Consider the following 16,558-nt stretch of genomic DNA (forward strand, 5'->3'; position numbering starts at 1 on the left):
TGACATGGGTTTAGTCCTCCAATGGCCTGTGTGGGGACACCAACTTGTAGACATGCTTTCTTAAAGGGGAACTCCATCCTAAAATGACTATTTGGACACTGAACCTCCATATGACGTCTGGTTGTCCAGTAGATGGGAACTCTGGCTTCCTCTCAACTTTAGCCAAACTTGCGCTCTTTTTTTTACTGCGGCTTGGATCGCTTCATTCCCACCTAAACAACATGGTGGACTCATTGATGTAGAAGAAGTGTGCAGGTTTGAGTTCAGAGGACGCCCAAGCTCACCTCTATAGTCCAGCAATACGCCTTGTAACTGGCAGCTATGATCAGTGACACCGTGCAACTCAAGGTGTCACCCAGCCTTCCTCTTGATTGGCCACATCATTACACAAAGGATGTGACCTCACGGACTAAGCCGTACATGTCTGTTATTAGTGATGGGTGTTTGTTTCAGGGAGAGCCATTGATGTCATGTGCCCAACTTTCAGACCTGATCAAGGGATATGTCTTATTCCTCCATCCATGCTAAACATGAAGGAATCTACCGCTTCCAACTATTGTTTTCTGACAGCCCGTGAATGACACGATACCCCAATGGCTACAGCTTATTGGCCGTTGGGCCAAAAAATTTTTTTGCAGGTAAAGGACCTGGCCCCTTTTTGCAATTCGGAACTGCGTCGATTTAACTGACAATTGCGCGGTCGTGTGACGTGGCTCCCAAACAAAATTGGCGTCCTTTTTTTCCCCACAAATAGAGCTTTCTATTGGTAGTATTTGATCACCTCTGCGGTTTTTATTTTTTGCGCTATAAACAAAAATAGAGCGACGAGAAAAATATATAGAGGGCGCTAGACCACTCAGTGATACTTATTAATATTAAACCAATCAGTATTGTTTTGAGGAGCAGCTTTTGTATTTTAGCTAATTTAATTTTATTTGTTTGGCGCTGAATTTATTTTTTCAAAAATAGAGCGACGATTTAAAAAAATGCAATATTTTTTTGCTTTTTGCTATAATAAATATTATATATATATATATATATATATATATATATATATATATATATATATATACAAAAAATGTTTTCCTCCGTTTAGGCCGATACGTATTCTTCAACCTATTTTTGGTAAAAAAAAATATCACAATAAGCGTTTATTGATTGGTTTGCACAAAAGTTATAGCGTTTACAAAATAGAGGATAGTTTTATGGCATTTTTATTAAGTTTTTTTTTTTTTACTAGTAATGGTGGTGATCAGCATTTTTTTTTCTTTTCCTGACTGCGACATTATGCCGGCCACTTTTGACACATTTTTGGGACCATTGTAATTTTCACAGCGAAAAGTGTTATAAAAATACACTGATTACTGTGAAAATGACAATGGCAGTGAAGGGGTTAAGCACTAGGGGGCGTTAAGGGGTTAAGTGTGTCCTATTGTGTTTTTCTTACTGTAGGGGGGCGTGGCTGGACGTGTGACGTCACTGATCGTTGTTCCCTATGACAAGGAACAGACGATCGGTGACAATCAACAGAGGAGAACGGGGAAGGTTTGTTTACACTCACCTTTCCCCGTTCTTCAGCTCCTGTGACCCGATTGCGGGACACGGCGGCGATCGGGTCGCACAGTCACGGAGCTTCGGACCGGGTCGCGAGCGTGCCCCACGGCTGGGCACTTAAAGGGCAACGTACCCGTACGTGCCTGTGCCCAGCCGTGCCATTCTGCCGACGTATATCGGCGTGAGGCAGTCCTTAAGTGGTTAAGCCTCGTACACATGATACGATTGTTGGCAGGGGACTGTCTTAGACAGATTGTTGTCCTAAAATCTTACCATTTATTACGCTCCTTTTGACAATTGTCCAACTTTCGGCCAACAAATGTTGGATGGTCAGTACTAAAATCCGTGTCGCAAAAGTCGAAAGTACAAACACGAATTCTCGAAATCAATGTTCACCAAACACGAAATTACCAGAAGGGGCCTAAAGGGTGGCGCTCAAGAGCTGAAAGTCTGTGTAGTACGTCACTACGTTTGTGTTGGTGGCACGACAATTGTGTACTGTTGGTATGCAAGACAAGATACTGGCACACGCCCTTGAGACAAAAATCAGACGCTTGATTGGCCAACAATCGTACCGTGTGTACGAGGCTTAAGGCATTTGCGATGCGTGAACCAGCGTGATTCTAGTGTGGCAAAAAAAAGGTTCGGTTTTCGTGCAAATCCAATGCGAGTTCATCCATACCAACTGTACAGCTTTTTTCACATTGCACAGACATTGCGGTGCGAATCACATGCGATATCTGTGTTCGCAATAGTGTCAACCCAGGCTTAAAGTGGTTGTAAACCTCAGGCACGAAATGTGAACAAAGCATATCCCTCTATAGTGTGTACTTGTCTCAATTAAGTGCTTCATTCCTCTGCTATCAGCGTGAATCACTTTTGACAAGTTTTCAGGACACCAAGAGAAAAATGGTGACGGGGAAGAAGCTCCAGCAGATTGACAACCTCAGCTCTGTTCCTGTGTGCTGTGGAAAAGGGTGTGTCCCTTCCCTCCAATCAACTCTCAGAGCTCTTCTCACTAAACACTGCAGATTGTAACTTCAGTTGCCCACCCCTTTTTTCTGACAGCTCAGACAAGCTGTATAAATTCTGCACTGTGGACAGACGTAGAGAAGACAGCAGATAGACAGGTACAACTTTTGTAGGAGGATTTTTTTCATCTCTGTGTATCACCTGAGACCATCACTTCACTGGGTGTATGTAAGGGTTTATAGTGTAAAGTCAAAGTTTTTCAAGCCGGGTGGGGTTGGCAGGGCCACCTATGGCTTGAATTTCAGTTAATTCAGCAGGAATTGGGCAAAATTGAGTCACGTGTGGCTGGCATTAGAGGGAATGATGTAAAGAAAAAAAAAGGGATATGTGTAGAAATCAATATCTATAACACGCGGGTATGTTATTTTCTCCTGTCTTAATAATCCAACCCTTGGCTTTTATTTTGGAGTCTGTGGCTTTGTCTTATCAATTCAAGCCATAGGTGGCCCTGCTAACTTCACCTGGCTTGACAAACTTTGATTTTGAAAGTGGTTATAAACCCTTACATACACCCAGTGAAGTGACTGGCCTCAGATGATACACAGAAATTAGAAAACAGTGCCTCCTACATAATTTGTACCTGTTTATCTGCAGTCTTCTCTACATCTTTTCAAAGTACAACATTTACTAAGCTTGCCTGAGCTGTCAGAAAGAAAGGGGTGGAGAGCTGAAATTACTCTGCAGGGCTCAGTGAGGAGAGCTGATTGGAGGGAAGGGACACCACCCCATTTCACACAGCAAACAGAGCTGAGGTTGAAGATCCCTCCCCTGTCACCATTTTTCTCTTGGTGTCAGAAATACTTGTCAGAAGTGATTAATGCTGATAGCAGAGGAACAAAGCAGCAAGCAGAATTGACACTTGGTGCTCTGGACTGGGACAAGTACACACTATAGAGGGATATGCTTTGTACACATTTCATGTTTAATGTTTACAACCACAAAAGTAAGTGTGCTTTCAAACAAAGTCTACTTTCTTATTTATTTATTTTTGCCCTGACTAATCCAACCCTCCTCCACAGATGTATCTGACAGCCACGTCCTCCATGGTTCCGTCCAGAGGTGAAAGGTTCCGTCTCCCGGCCAGGTCTGTGCAGTATAGTCTTCTATGGAGCTGGTCTCCATCTCCAACAGCTTTAGCTATCTATGAGGCTGTACTGCACAGCCATGGCCAGGAGAGGGAGCCTTTCACCACGGGATGTAAACCATGGAGGATACACTTGTTAGAGCTCAGTAAATATACATGGGGGGGGGGGTTGTTTAAATAAGGACATATATTTTAAAGGCAAAAAATAAATTTAATTTTTTCGAGCTGTTCTACCTGCCAAAGGGTTTGCATTTCTGTCCATCTAGTCTTGTAGCTGGATTCAAGTATCCCGCCGCATCTTTGCGGCTGCGTAGCGTATCGTATTGTATTGTATTTACACTATGCCGCCGTAAGTTAGCTAGGCAAGTACTGTATGTACAAAGTACTTGCCTGCTAAGTTACGGCGGCGTAGTGTAAATGCGGCCGGCGTAAGCGCGCCTAATTCAAATTAGGCTGAGGGGGTGTGTTTTATGTTAATGGGGGGTGACCTGACGTGATTGACGTTTTTTACGAACGGCGCATGAGCCGTCCGTGCACATATCCCAGTGTGCATTGCGGCAAAGTACGCTGCAAGGACGTATTGGTTTCGACGTGGACGTAAATTACGTCCAGCCCTATTCACGGACGACTTGCGCAAACAACGTAACATTTTCAAATTTCAACGCGGGAACGACGGCCATACTTAACATTGGCAACGCCACCTAGGGGGCATGTTTATCTTTAGGCGGCCTATCTCTTACAGAAACGGCGTATCTTTTTTTTTTTTTTTGTAAATCTGTTTATTGAATTTTAAAACATTCAACAGAACGAAGAAAACAACAGACATTGGTCATGACAAAAATTGGCTAAGGTACATACCGAAATATGATTCGAAGCAATCTGATTACATAAAATAAGGTGGGGAGCTCAAGTCATCACAATGGTCTCAGCGGGCCATTGTTCACGGGAGAAACGGCGTATCTTTACTGCGACGGGCGGACGTACGTTCGTGAATAGGCGTATCTAGTGATTTACATATTCTACGCCAAACTCAATGGAAGCGCCACCTAGCGGTCAGCCTAAATATTGCACCCCAAGATACGACGGCGCAAGCCGTCGTATCTTAGATAGGTTTAAGTGTATCTCAGTTTGAGAATACACTTAAACTTAGGTCGGCGCAGATTCCGAGTTAGGTCGGCGTATCTACTGATACGCCGGCCTAACTCTCTGTGAATCCACCTATATGATTTGACAAGCTCTGTTAGTTTAGGTTCACCCTAGCCAACGCTCTGAAAAACAATCCGCAGGTGATCGCTTTTTAAAATGTGGCTAAGCAGCCTGTAGGAGGTGCCAGTTCCATAGCAAGTTATAATCCTGTGTAGCTGGTGGGCATGTTGAACCACGCTTTCTTGTGTCACTGCCAGATGTGATATAGGGCCCGTAGGTAGCAGACTGCCAGGTGTAACGGTAGCTGGCAGACATTTGTCACTCCTCCTCCTCAGTGGAATAGATAGGTTGTGTCTGGGCATGGGGGCTTTATCTAGTGCAGAATGTTTTGGTAGTGATGACGCGGAGAGGAGAGAGATGCACACAGCTCAGTCATATATGGAAGCCAGAGTGAGGTTAGAAGGGGAGATGTGCATACATGGCGGTGTAGGAGCTTTCTCATTAATTAGGGCGTCTTCATTCACCAAAAGCGTCACCTCCACTATGCTAATAGGAAATGGTATTACTAGTGACAATATATCGTTGTTGGCGTGAAAATGGAAATAAACATTCACGTTGCAAACATGCAGGATAACCAGGTTCATCAGAAATATGCAGAATTGTATAAACAGAAATGTTATTGCCTGGAAAATACAATAGATGTTTTTTGCCTGCAATGATTTTAAAGGAAAGATATTATATATAAAACAAACATGCTATACTTCTTCTGTGTATTGGTTTTGCACAGAGCAGCCCTGGCCGGGGCCGAGTGATACTGTGAGCGGCTATGGCTGCTGGCTGTATCACGGGAGCGTGCCCGCAAGGACTCCACACAATGCGAGGGAGTATGCATGACTGTGTGGAGTTCTTGCGGGGAGGAGCAGAGACAGCCGCCGAGGGACCCCAGAAGACGTGGATCGGGGCCACTCTGTGCAAAACGAGCTGCACAGTGGAGGTAAGTATAACATGTTTGGTATTTTTTTTTTTTTATATATTTTTTTTAAGGTAAAAACCTTGAAGTGGTTGTAAAGTCTGAAGAGAGCCTTGGCTGTCCCAGGACTCCCTCTCCTCATAGGCCGTTGGCTCCCGCTGCTGTCAATCACAGCCAATGACAAGAGAGTAGGGGCGGGCCAAGCCACAGCTCTATGTCTTATGAACACCAGTGCCCCCAGAACAGGGGGCACTGGTCAAGGAGGAGACAGGAGCGCTGGCGGGGCACCTGAGAAGAGGAGGAAATTTCGACGCACAAAATTCCACGCATTCCTGGAATCAAGCAGAAGAGCCGCACTGCCTATTGAACTTCACTTTTCTCGGCTCATTGTACGTCACCGCGTTCTTGACGTTCGGAATTTCCGACAACATTTGTGTGAGCGTGTGTATGCAACACAAGTTTGAGTCAACATCCGTCGGAAAAAAATCCACGGTTTTGTTGTCGGAATGTCCGATTGTGTGTGTATGCGGCATAAGTCTTTTGACTAAAATGTCGTTTTAGTTTTAGTCCCATTTTACCCATCTCAATTGTTTTAGTCGTATTTTAGTAGGCTAAAATAGTATTCTTTAGACTAAAATGTTTTAGTTCTCAAAATTAACACTGGTCGTATCGTGTACTAAGTACCTGATGTGGCACAGCAGAGCCACCGTATGTGTAAGTTTTTTACATTTAATGACTGTTTTATGTTGTCTTTTAAACAACATGAATGACATTATTTCTTTGAGTGGGTCACAAATGTTATATAGGAGCTGCATTGTTCATTGGTGCTGATGAATTGTAGTGCTGTTTGTTGACTGTCTTTTAAGTTTGTAACTTTATATGGAAAATGTAAATAAAAAGAATAAAACAACAAAATGAAATACCAGTGTTTGTTGGATAATCATAGCTGTTGCAGGCCGAGAAGGACAAGGCTCAGCCCGATCTGCGCATGGACAGCACATTATACGTCCTGATCACATGACATGTCACCGCACTGTACCGTCTAGGGAATGATTATGATAAGGCTGTATGGTGGATGGTGATAGCAATGTGGGTGAAATGTGAAGGTCAGGATTGTCCTGCATGTATGGGTATACAATGTATGTGTAATGAGTATACTACTACACAGTGCAAATAGTTGTCATCTGATTTCACATCACTAAATATAGAAAGCTTGGTTGGGCTGATAAATTGTCACTGATGTAAATATTGTAGTATCACATTCTAGAAGAGAGCTGTCATGTTTACTGTCGCATGTCAGAATTCAGCAAATCCAAGAGCTGTTAGGGCTTGTGCACGCCATAGGCAGAGATGTGCATATTTATTACATAGGTCTCTACAAGGAACACAATTGTTTCCATCATAATACACCTGAGGAAGTTTTCAGGCGTTTTAGCGCTACAAATAGTGCCTGAAAACTGCCTCCCATTGATTACAATAGGTGCTTCCACACTCTGGCGGTGCGCTTGCGATCCCAAAATGCCCCTGCCCATTACAATGAATTGGCAGCGCTGGGGTTAAAAGCACTCTGCTAGCGGCCGAAAAGCGCCTCTAACGGCGTTAAAACGAGCAGTGCTTTAGCGCTAATGCAGCTGCGGCCCCAGTGTGAAAGGAGTCTAACATTGCAGTCACTTCAGCTTTTTATTCTGTGCAGAAATATGTAACATCAATTCTCTGCACGGGCACACAAAAAAACTGTTTATGTGCCCTGTTCACACCACAATGTTAACATTGAGCCTAGGTTCACATCTGTGGCCGATGCTGGAACCAGCACGATTAATTTACAGCTCTGGTTCTCGCATCGCATCTCTCCCACACTGCCCTTTGCGAGCCGCTGCGCGTCTCAATACATTGTTAATGACACCCCCAGATCGGTTCACAAATTGCAGTGCGAACTGATCCGATTTTGTGCGAATTTAATGCGAGTTTAGCCATACAACTGTATGGCTGAACTCGCATTGCACAGACATCGAATGCGATCGACCCTGCAGTGCACGTGCTGAATGCCCCAGTGTACAAGGATGCACTGCTGCTGAATGCCCCAGTGTACAAGGATGCACTGCTGCTGAATGCCCCAGTGCACAAGGATGCACTGCTGCTGAATGCCCCAGTGTTCAAGCATGCACTGCTGCTGAAGGCCCCAGTGCACAAGGATGCACTGCTGCTGAAGGCCCCAGTGCACAAGGATGCACTGCTGCTGAATGCCCCAGTGTACAAGGATGCACTGCTGCTGAATGGCCCCAGTGCACAAGGATGCACTGGTGCTGAAGGCCCCAGTGCACAAGGATGCACTGGTGCTGAAGGCCCCAGTGCACAAGGATGCACTGGTGCTGAAGGCCCCAGTGCACAAGGATGCACTGGTGCTGAATGCCCCAGTGCACAAGGATGCACTGGTGCTGAATGCCCCAGTGCACAAGGATGCACTGCTGCTGAATGCCCCAGTGCACAAGGATGCACTGCTGCTGAATGCCCCAGTGCACAAGGATGCACTGCTGCTGAATGCCCCAGTGTACAAGGATGCACTGCTGCTGAATGGCCCCAGTGCACAAGGATGCACTGCTGCTGAATGCCCCAGTGCACAAGGATGCACTGCTGCTGAATGCCCCAGTGTACAAGGATGCACTGCTGCTGAATGGCCCCAGTGCACAAGGATGCACTGGTGCTGAAGGCCCCAGTGCACAAGGATGCACTGGTGCTGAAGGCCCCAGTGCACAAGGATGCACTGGTGCTGAATGCCCCAGTGCACAAGGATGCACTGGTGCTGAATGCCCCAGTGCACAAGGATGCACTGCTGCTGAATGCCCCAGTGCACAAGGATGCACTGCTGCTGAATGCCCCAGTGCACAAGGATGCACTGCTGCTGAATGCCCCAGTGTACAAGGATGCACTGCTGCTGAATGCCCCAGTGCACAAGGATGCACTGCTGCTGAATGCCCCAGTGTACAAGGATGCACTGCTGCTGAATGGCCCCAGTGCACAAGGATGCACTAGTGCTGAAGGCCCCAGTGCACAAGGATGCACTGCTGCTGAAGGCCCCAGTGCACAAGGATGCACTGGTGCTGAAGGCCCCAGTGCACAAGGATGCACTGGTGCTGAAGGCCCCAGTGCACAAGGATGCACTGCTGCTGAATGCCCCAGTGTACAATGGGCCTATAGGAGTTCTGTGGTCAAAGCATACACTTTCATTTCAAAAGCAGTCATTGATAGAGGGATATATGTTAACAGGGCCAAGTGCTATATGCGTTAGTCCCTTTAGGCCCCATTCATACCTGAGCGTAGCATTTTCAGGCAGAAAGTCGAGCAATTTTACCCAATTTTTTACCACGTTTTGGACACATTTTTGTAGAGGTCAAAGGGTCACCCATGTAAAAAGCAGAAAAACGCCCAAATCTGCCTAAAAAAAAAAAAAAAAAAATCAGAACTTGTTTGAGCTTCAGGCGTTTTCAAGCTTCTGGCTTCAGGCATTTTGGAGTGGAGATGTGAACCATCTCCATAGAGAATAATAGATTTTTTTTCTCCTCCAGCGTTTTGTAGTTTCAGGCTTTAAGCTACAAAACACTCAGGTGTGAATGGGGTCTTAGGGAGTTAAAAATAAAACAAAATGAAAAATGTTTATAGATAGATCTTCTTTATTAGGAGTAGACTAGAGAATTCAAACACAATGTAGAAATGGATGTATGATATTACATTTTGACCATTGATACACTTTGTTACTTTAGTTTTGTATTGTTGTATATAATTGTGTGCTTTGTTTCTGAATTCCTCCTTCTTGAGTCGGATGTTTTAAGGGTTATAGTAAAGTGAGCCAAATAAAGCTGCAGGCACCTAGAGGTAGTGTTGAGGTTTCCCTTCCCCTCCTGCATTTGTACAAAGTCCTGTTTCTAATATGATTAGAAACAGGAGAGCTGCCACTGCTGACTTGTTTTTACTGGTGCAGTCACTGGAACTGTCATCCTAGATCTTCCTTCCCTACTAGGTGAGTCCTCTGACCCTGGAAAGGCGTGTTCCTATCAAGTTCTCGGATACCTGACACGCATGTGGTTGTTGTGTAGCATGGACAAGAATGGCCGCTCCAAAGAATGTACCTTTAAAACAAAACAGCGGTAGCAGTACTCCTAGTTCTGTAGTGACAAAATTAGAGTTCTGAATCTGAGGGCATTTGTGTACAAATGCCAACACTTCCTGAAAGTGCCAATAGTTGGCCACCTCCAGCACCAATCCCTACCATGGGCTGCCAATAGCAAGTTTCCACAAAGTGTCAGTATTTGCATATTTAGAGTGTTTTGGGATTCAGTGGGTAGCATGTTAGCCTTGTATAGTGCTGCCAAGAAGTACTGGGGTTATGGGTTTTACGTGATAATATAGAGCTGGCCATACAATATACAATTTTCTTATTCAGTTTCCTCTAGGTCGACCATAGAGCAAACTTCTTTCCTGCAACAGTGTTGACTGGAGAATCCCTTCCCTGTAGCCGTTGTATTTTCACACCGGGAAAAACGCTGTGATTGCTGCTGTGGTGGTTCTGTTAACCGCAAAGGGGTTCATATGGATTCTACTGCTGTTCCAAATTCTAAGTTCAGATCACCATGCATGGCTAGGAATAAGTCACTGATACAACCGTCTCAGTACGTTATCTCTGCTTTATTGCAGACCAGACAAACGTCTACATACAGCATGATACGTCACTATTATGTTAAAGCGGAGGTTCACCCATACCCTACACATTTTCCCCTTCGCTTTATGCTCGTTTTGTCTAGGGGAATCGGCTATTTGTATTAAAATATGATTTGTACTTACCCGTTTACGAGATGCATCTTCTTCCGCCACTTCCGGGTATGGGCTGCGGGAATGGGCGTTCCTTCTTGATTGACAGTCTTCCGAGAGGCTTCCGACGGTCGCATCCATCGCGTCACGATTTTCCGAAAGAAGCCGAACGTCGGTGCGCAGGCGCAGTATAGAGCCGCACCGACGTTCGGCTTCTTTCGGCTACGAGTGACGCGATGGATGCGACCATCGGAAGCCTCTCGGAAGACTGTCAATCAAGAAGGAACGCCCGCTCCCGAAGACCCATACCCGGAAGCGACGGAAGAAGATGCATCTCGAAAACGGGTAAGTACGGATCATATTTTAATACAAATAGCCGATTCCCCTAGACCGAACGAGCAGGAAGCTAAGGAAAAAAAAAAAAAGGAATTGGTTGAACTCCCGCTTTAATGTGAACTAGAAAGCGCATCTAATTGGCCGAGATACAAGAAGAGTACAAGATGGGGTGTCGATCTTAGCCGGCCCTCTGATGTGTCTTCACCTCCGCATTCCTAAAGCTGTGTGGGAGAGGGGGGCATTCTCCTCGTGTTATTAGGAGCTGATTTGAGTAAGGAAGGATTATAGCAGTGGTATACAAGAAAAAGCAATATAGACTTTATATTAAAGATGCATAGAGAATAGACATTTTCTAATTTATCATTATGCTCATTGCATTCCTTCACACTGCTAGCGGCTAGAACAGCTGTTGGCAATAATCACATGTAAAATCCAGCAGGCTGGTTGATCGATCAACTTGGGTGCATTCAGCCTGCCTATACATGATTTGAATTGTCAATGGCCAGCTTTCGCTTTATCCTAAACTATGTCGTGCAAGGGCCAGCTTGATTGCATACAAATTGAAAGTGTTTAGGTTTGACCCCATATTATATTCTATGGTTTTGGTAAATCCAAAGGAAAACTGTATAATGTATGTCCATTTTGTATGTTCAAGAAATGAAAACATATTGGGATGTATGTAATTGCCTTCTGCTGACACTACCCCTGCAGTGTTTGTGACTATAAATGGAGCAAACACATAAGACTGTAAGCCACTTGAGAGGAAAAACGAATGTGAATCTGATCGATTATTGCCTTTGACTATGTAACATTTGTATTGGGTTTCTTTTTCCAGCTGTGACATACCTAAATGGGTTTGAGTAAACTAGATGTGCTATACAGACGGTTGCTTCTAACAAAATTTTTCATCCGTGGATGGGGAAAACCTGAAGATTTAAAGCGGTATGAGTATAGATCTAAAATAGAATTCATATTATATTATTAATGGTCTTAGTAAATCATCCCCTAATACACTCTGGCCTTTCCTAGGGGTTTCCTGCATATATAAAATATGCCAAACTCTCCTTCTGGTGTTACATTTATTATAACAGAGAACACTACCTGCATACAATGTTATTATATTTAATGCACAATTTAAAATATATTCTATTTTGCAGCTGGAGTTACACAGTGGGGTAAAATAATTATGTTATCCCCTGCAGATTTTGTAAGTTTGGCCACTTACAAAGAAATGAAGGGTCTATAATTTTAAATGATGGCGGCAGAATATCAACCAAAAATCCAGAAAAAACACATGATACAAATGTTATAAATTGAGTTGCAGTTCAGTGAGTAAAATAAGTATTTGATCCTCAAGCAAAACATGTATTTGGTGGAGAAACCCCTGTTGGCAAGCACAGAGGTAAGACGTTTCTTGTAGTTAGTGACCAGGTTTGGACACTTCTCAGGAGGGATTTTGGTCCACTCTTCTTTACAGATCTTCTCTAAATCCTTATGGTTTCTTGGCTGTCACTTGGCAACTCGAAGCTTCAGCTCCCTCCATACATTTTTTATAGGATTAAGGTCTGGAGATTGACTAGGCCACTGTATGACCTTAATTTGCTTCTTCTTGAGCCACTTCTTGCCTTGGCGGTATGTTTTGGGTCATTGTCGTGCTGGAAGACCCATCCACGATCCATCTTCTGGCTGAGAGAGGAAGGTTTTCATCTAAGATTTTACAATACATGGCCCCATCCACTGGCCTCTCAATGTGGCAAAGTCATTCTATACCTTCAGCAGTCAAGCATAATGCTTGACTGTAGGGATGGTGTTCTTTGGGTCATAGTCAGCATTTTTCTTCCTCCAAACACGACAAGTCCCCCTCCTCAAGAAGGCACATGTACAGTCATGCTAATGAACATCTAAATGATTCAGAGAAGGATTGGGAGAATGTGCTGTGGTCAGATGAGACTAAAATTGAGCTTTTTGGCATTAACTCGACTCTCCGTGTTTGAAGGAAGAAAAATACTTACTATGACCCCAAGAACACCATCCCTACAGTCAAGCACGGAGGTGGAGACATAATGCTTTGCGGCTGTTTTTCTGCTAAAGGTACTGTATAACTTTGCTGCATTGTGGGGCTAGTGGGCGGGGCTCATGTATTGTAAAATCTTGGATGAGAACCTTCTTCCCTCAGCCAGAACACTAAGGATGGGTCTTCCAGCAAGACAAAGACCCAAAACATACGGCCAAGGCAACAAAGCAGTGGCTCAAGAAGCGGCACATTAAGGTCATCGATTGGCCTATCCAGTGTCCAGACCTTAATCCTATAGAACATTTATGGAGGGAGCTGAAACTTTGAGTTGCCAATAGACAGTCAAGAAACCTTAAAGGGACACTAAAGGCAGAATTTTTTTTTTTTTTTTAAATAAAATTTGCACAGAGTGGCCGCGAATCCTGTCTTCTGGGGTCCCTCGGCGGCTGTCTCGGCTCCTCCTCGCAAAAGCTTTCCACGTTCATGCGAGCTCCCTCGCATGGTGGAAAGCTTTTGCGAGCGCGCTCCCGTGATACAGTCGGCGGCCATAGCCGCCAACTGTAGCACTCGGCCCCGCCCCCCGGCGCGCCGCGTCATCTGCTGTGATTGACAGCAGCGCCAGCCAATGGCTGCGCTGCTATCAAATCCGCCCAGCCTAGCCAATCAACGGCCAGGCTGGGAACCGAACAAGATGACAAGCACGCGCCCGGAACTTTCAAACGGTGAGGTAAGTAAAACGGGGGCTCCGGGGGGGCCGGTGCTGTCAGATGTTTTTTTACCTTAATGCATAGGATGCATTAAGGTAAAAAAACTTTTACCTTTACAACCCCTTTAAGGATTTAAAGAAGCTCTGTAAAGAAGAGTCAACCAAAATCTCTCCTGAGATGTGTGTAAACCTGGTAACCAACTGCAAGAAACGCCTCTGTGTTTGCCAACTAGGGTTTCTCTACCAACTTTTCAGTCATGTTTTGCTTGGGGATCAAGTACTTATTTTGTTCACTGAAATGCAACTCAATTTATAGCATTTGTATCATGTTTTTTTTCTGGATTTTGTTGTTGATATTCTGTCTCTATCGATTAAAATACACCCATGATAAAAATGATAGACCCTGTATTTCTTTGTAAGTGGGCAAACATAAAATCTGCAGGGGATCAAATAATAATTTTACCCCCTGTAGATTAGAATTGATATGTGTTTATATGGAGCACAAATTGCATAAAAATACGATATATGTTATCATATAAATCTTTAATTTATCTTTACCTTTTCCAGACTATTTGAATTTCGTAAGATTATTGGAAATCGAGAAACATGTCAGCATCTGGTGCCTAAAGATTACCCAGTGTATATCGACAAGGTAAGGCTTTCATTTACACAATTAGTATATGTAGGACTGCTGGTTTCATCTCGGTTACTGCTGTAACATTTGGATCAATTAAACCTTGACTGTTATTTATTTGTGTGACCAGATAGAAAATAGATGTTTCCTTTTTATGTAACAATGTATAACTTGTGGTTATGTTTTGTGCTTTGATTTAGGTTGAAGAACAAACCGATTGCAAGATTCTCGATGGACATTTTACCTCACCGTTGGTTCACTATGTGCCAGATGTTATGCCCAGTGAAACAGTTGTAGCACGGTAAGCTTGGCTGGTGACCTTCCCAAAAAGCATTTTTTGTAGATGTCATATAAGAAATAACAAGCAGTGTGACATCTAACCTTCCTGAAATTGGTTGCTTTGGGGTCAGGACCCACTGCAGACCCATCAGCAAATCTCCAGAAAAAATTGCAACTGGTCTTGGTGGCATGGCTGCAGATTCAATGCAGGGTATATATCTATTATTCAGAGATACATCGGCTGAAGTGACATTCGAACAATGTGTGTTGATGGCACAAAGCAGTGATGCTTGTTACTTATTCCCCTTTGAAAAGGGAAGAGTTGATGCTTGAACAGAGATTTTGCAGCCCATGATAACAAGTGGTCATAAGTGTACATTAATACTTATAGAAAAGACCTACCAAGCTCAGCTGTCATTACTGAGCAGTACTTGCATAGGTCTGGCTTTGACTAGTCACGTCATGTTTATTATCACTTATTTACCACTTCCAGTTCGGGGCCAATTCTGACATTCCTCTCCTACATGTAAAAAACATTACTTGGAACCCCCCAAACATATATATATATATATAATGTTTTTTTTTTTGTTTTTTTTTTAGCAAAGGCCTTTCATGTTGCGCAATAGTGGTTTTTCAAACGCAGATTAAAAAAAAAAAAAAACTTCATTATCTTGCACAAAAACACAATATAATACCCATTTTTTGGGTAAAATATAAAAGATGATGTTACACCAAGTAAATAGATGCCAAACATGTTAAAATTGCATCTGCCGTAGGAACAGCATCAATCTTCGGTACCTCATAGACGACAAGCTTTTACAGGTTACTAGTTTGCACGGGAGGTCTGGTGGTAGAATTCTTGCTCTCGCTCTGACATTTGCAGCAATACCTCACATGTGTTTTGTGATCGCTGTTCTCATATGTGTGGGAGGACAGGGGCACTTTTAAAAGTTTTTAATTTTTATCTAATGTTTATCTTATTTGAATTAACATTTTTGACACTGTCTCTTTTTAATATATTTATTTTTTTAATTAACTTTATTGCTGTCACAAGCGATAAACAAGATCCTTTGTTTGTAAACAACTTCCCTAGTGACAGCATAGGCTGTGAAAGGTCCTCTTTATAGACAGATCTGGGGTCTATTATACCCCAGATCTCTCCTCTGGCCTCCAATGCAGCCAATCAGATACAGGCCAGTCTTATCACCGGCCAGTAAACACAAAGTCGAAACCGGGCTATATCCTCAAACCTTCTGGTTTATGACGCCTCACTGTGTGCCAGGAGCCGGATGCTGCCAGTTGCATCCTTACTGGGCTCCCCGATCACTCAGGTGAGCCCTGTAAAGGCAGCAGGAGGGGGTGGGACCCCCTTCCACTGCCTGTAAATGTAAACCAGCGGTATTACCTCTAGCAAGTGTTACCTTCTACTGTATTTTCCATTTCTGTGTTTTTTCACTGGGGCACGTTTGTAGTCAATGGTATTTCATGATGAATACAAATAAATCTCCCATGTCATTGGAAATAAAAAGTAATTATAAGCTGTCACTTCATGCAAGGTGATATATCTGGTGTATTGTTTTTATTATGTTACAGTAATGTTTTGTTTTTTATAGGTTTCAGTTCATAGTGCCTAAAGAATGGAAGAGCAAGTACAGGCCGGTGTGCATTCATCTGGCTGGTACAGGTGACCATGTAAGTATCTTTTATATATGGCACACTAGAAACATATTTATGTATTTTCTGTCTATGGGGGGGCAGGAAACTCCTCATGCATAGGCTTGTGTGGGTTTCCTCTGGGTCTTTTGGTTTGGCTCGTACCTAAATTGGCCTTAGTATGTGTTTGCATGTAGAATCAGGACCTTAGGTTGTAAGCTCCCTAAGGGCAGGGATTAATGTGAATGGTATGTGAAAGTTATGCTTAAATTGCCGGTGCTATATCAATACCTGTAGTATAGTATTCTGTGATAAATGGATATCTTCAGATCTGTTAATTCATATTT

The 16,558-nt window shown here is 43.6% G+C and overlaps 1 protein-coding gene across 2 annotated transcripts in view; it reads left to right on the forward strand.

Moving 5' to 3' along the window:
* The window catches only part of ABHD18 (abhydrolase domain containing 18), a 35,856-nt gene that overhangs the window by 272 nt on the left and 19,026 nt on the right, over positions 1–16,558 (forward strand). The window contains exons 2-5 of one of the 2 annotated variants that reach the window (XM_040330758.1): positions 11,761–11,867; positions 14,213–14,297; positions 14,480–14,580; positions 16,172–16,250. In XM_040330758.1, coding sequence (XP_040186692.1) covers positions 11,776–11,867; positions 14,213–14,297; positions 14,480–14,580; positions 16,172–16,250 — 357 coding nt within the window. In that variant the 5' untranslated portion in view covers positions 11,761–11,775. The remainder of the gene's footprint in view (positions 1–11,760; positions 11,868–14,212; positions 14,298–14,479; positions 14,581–16,171; positions 16,251–16,558) is intronic. The other variant, XM_040330749.1, reaches the window with a different exon arrangement.

This window comes from Rana temporaria, chromosome 1 (assembly GCF_905171775.1).
Source record: "Rana temporaria chromosome 1, aRanTem1.1, whole genome shotgun sequence".
Classification (NCBI taxonomy): Eukaryota; Metazoa; Chordata; class Amphibia; order Anura; family Ranidae; genus Rana; species Rana temporaria.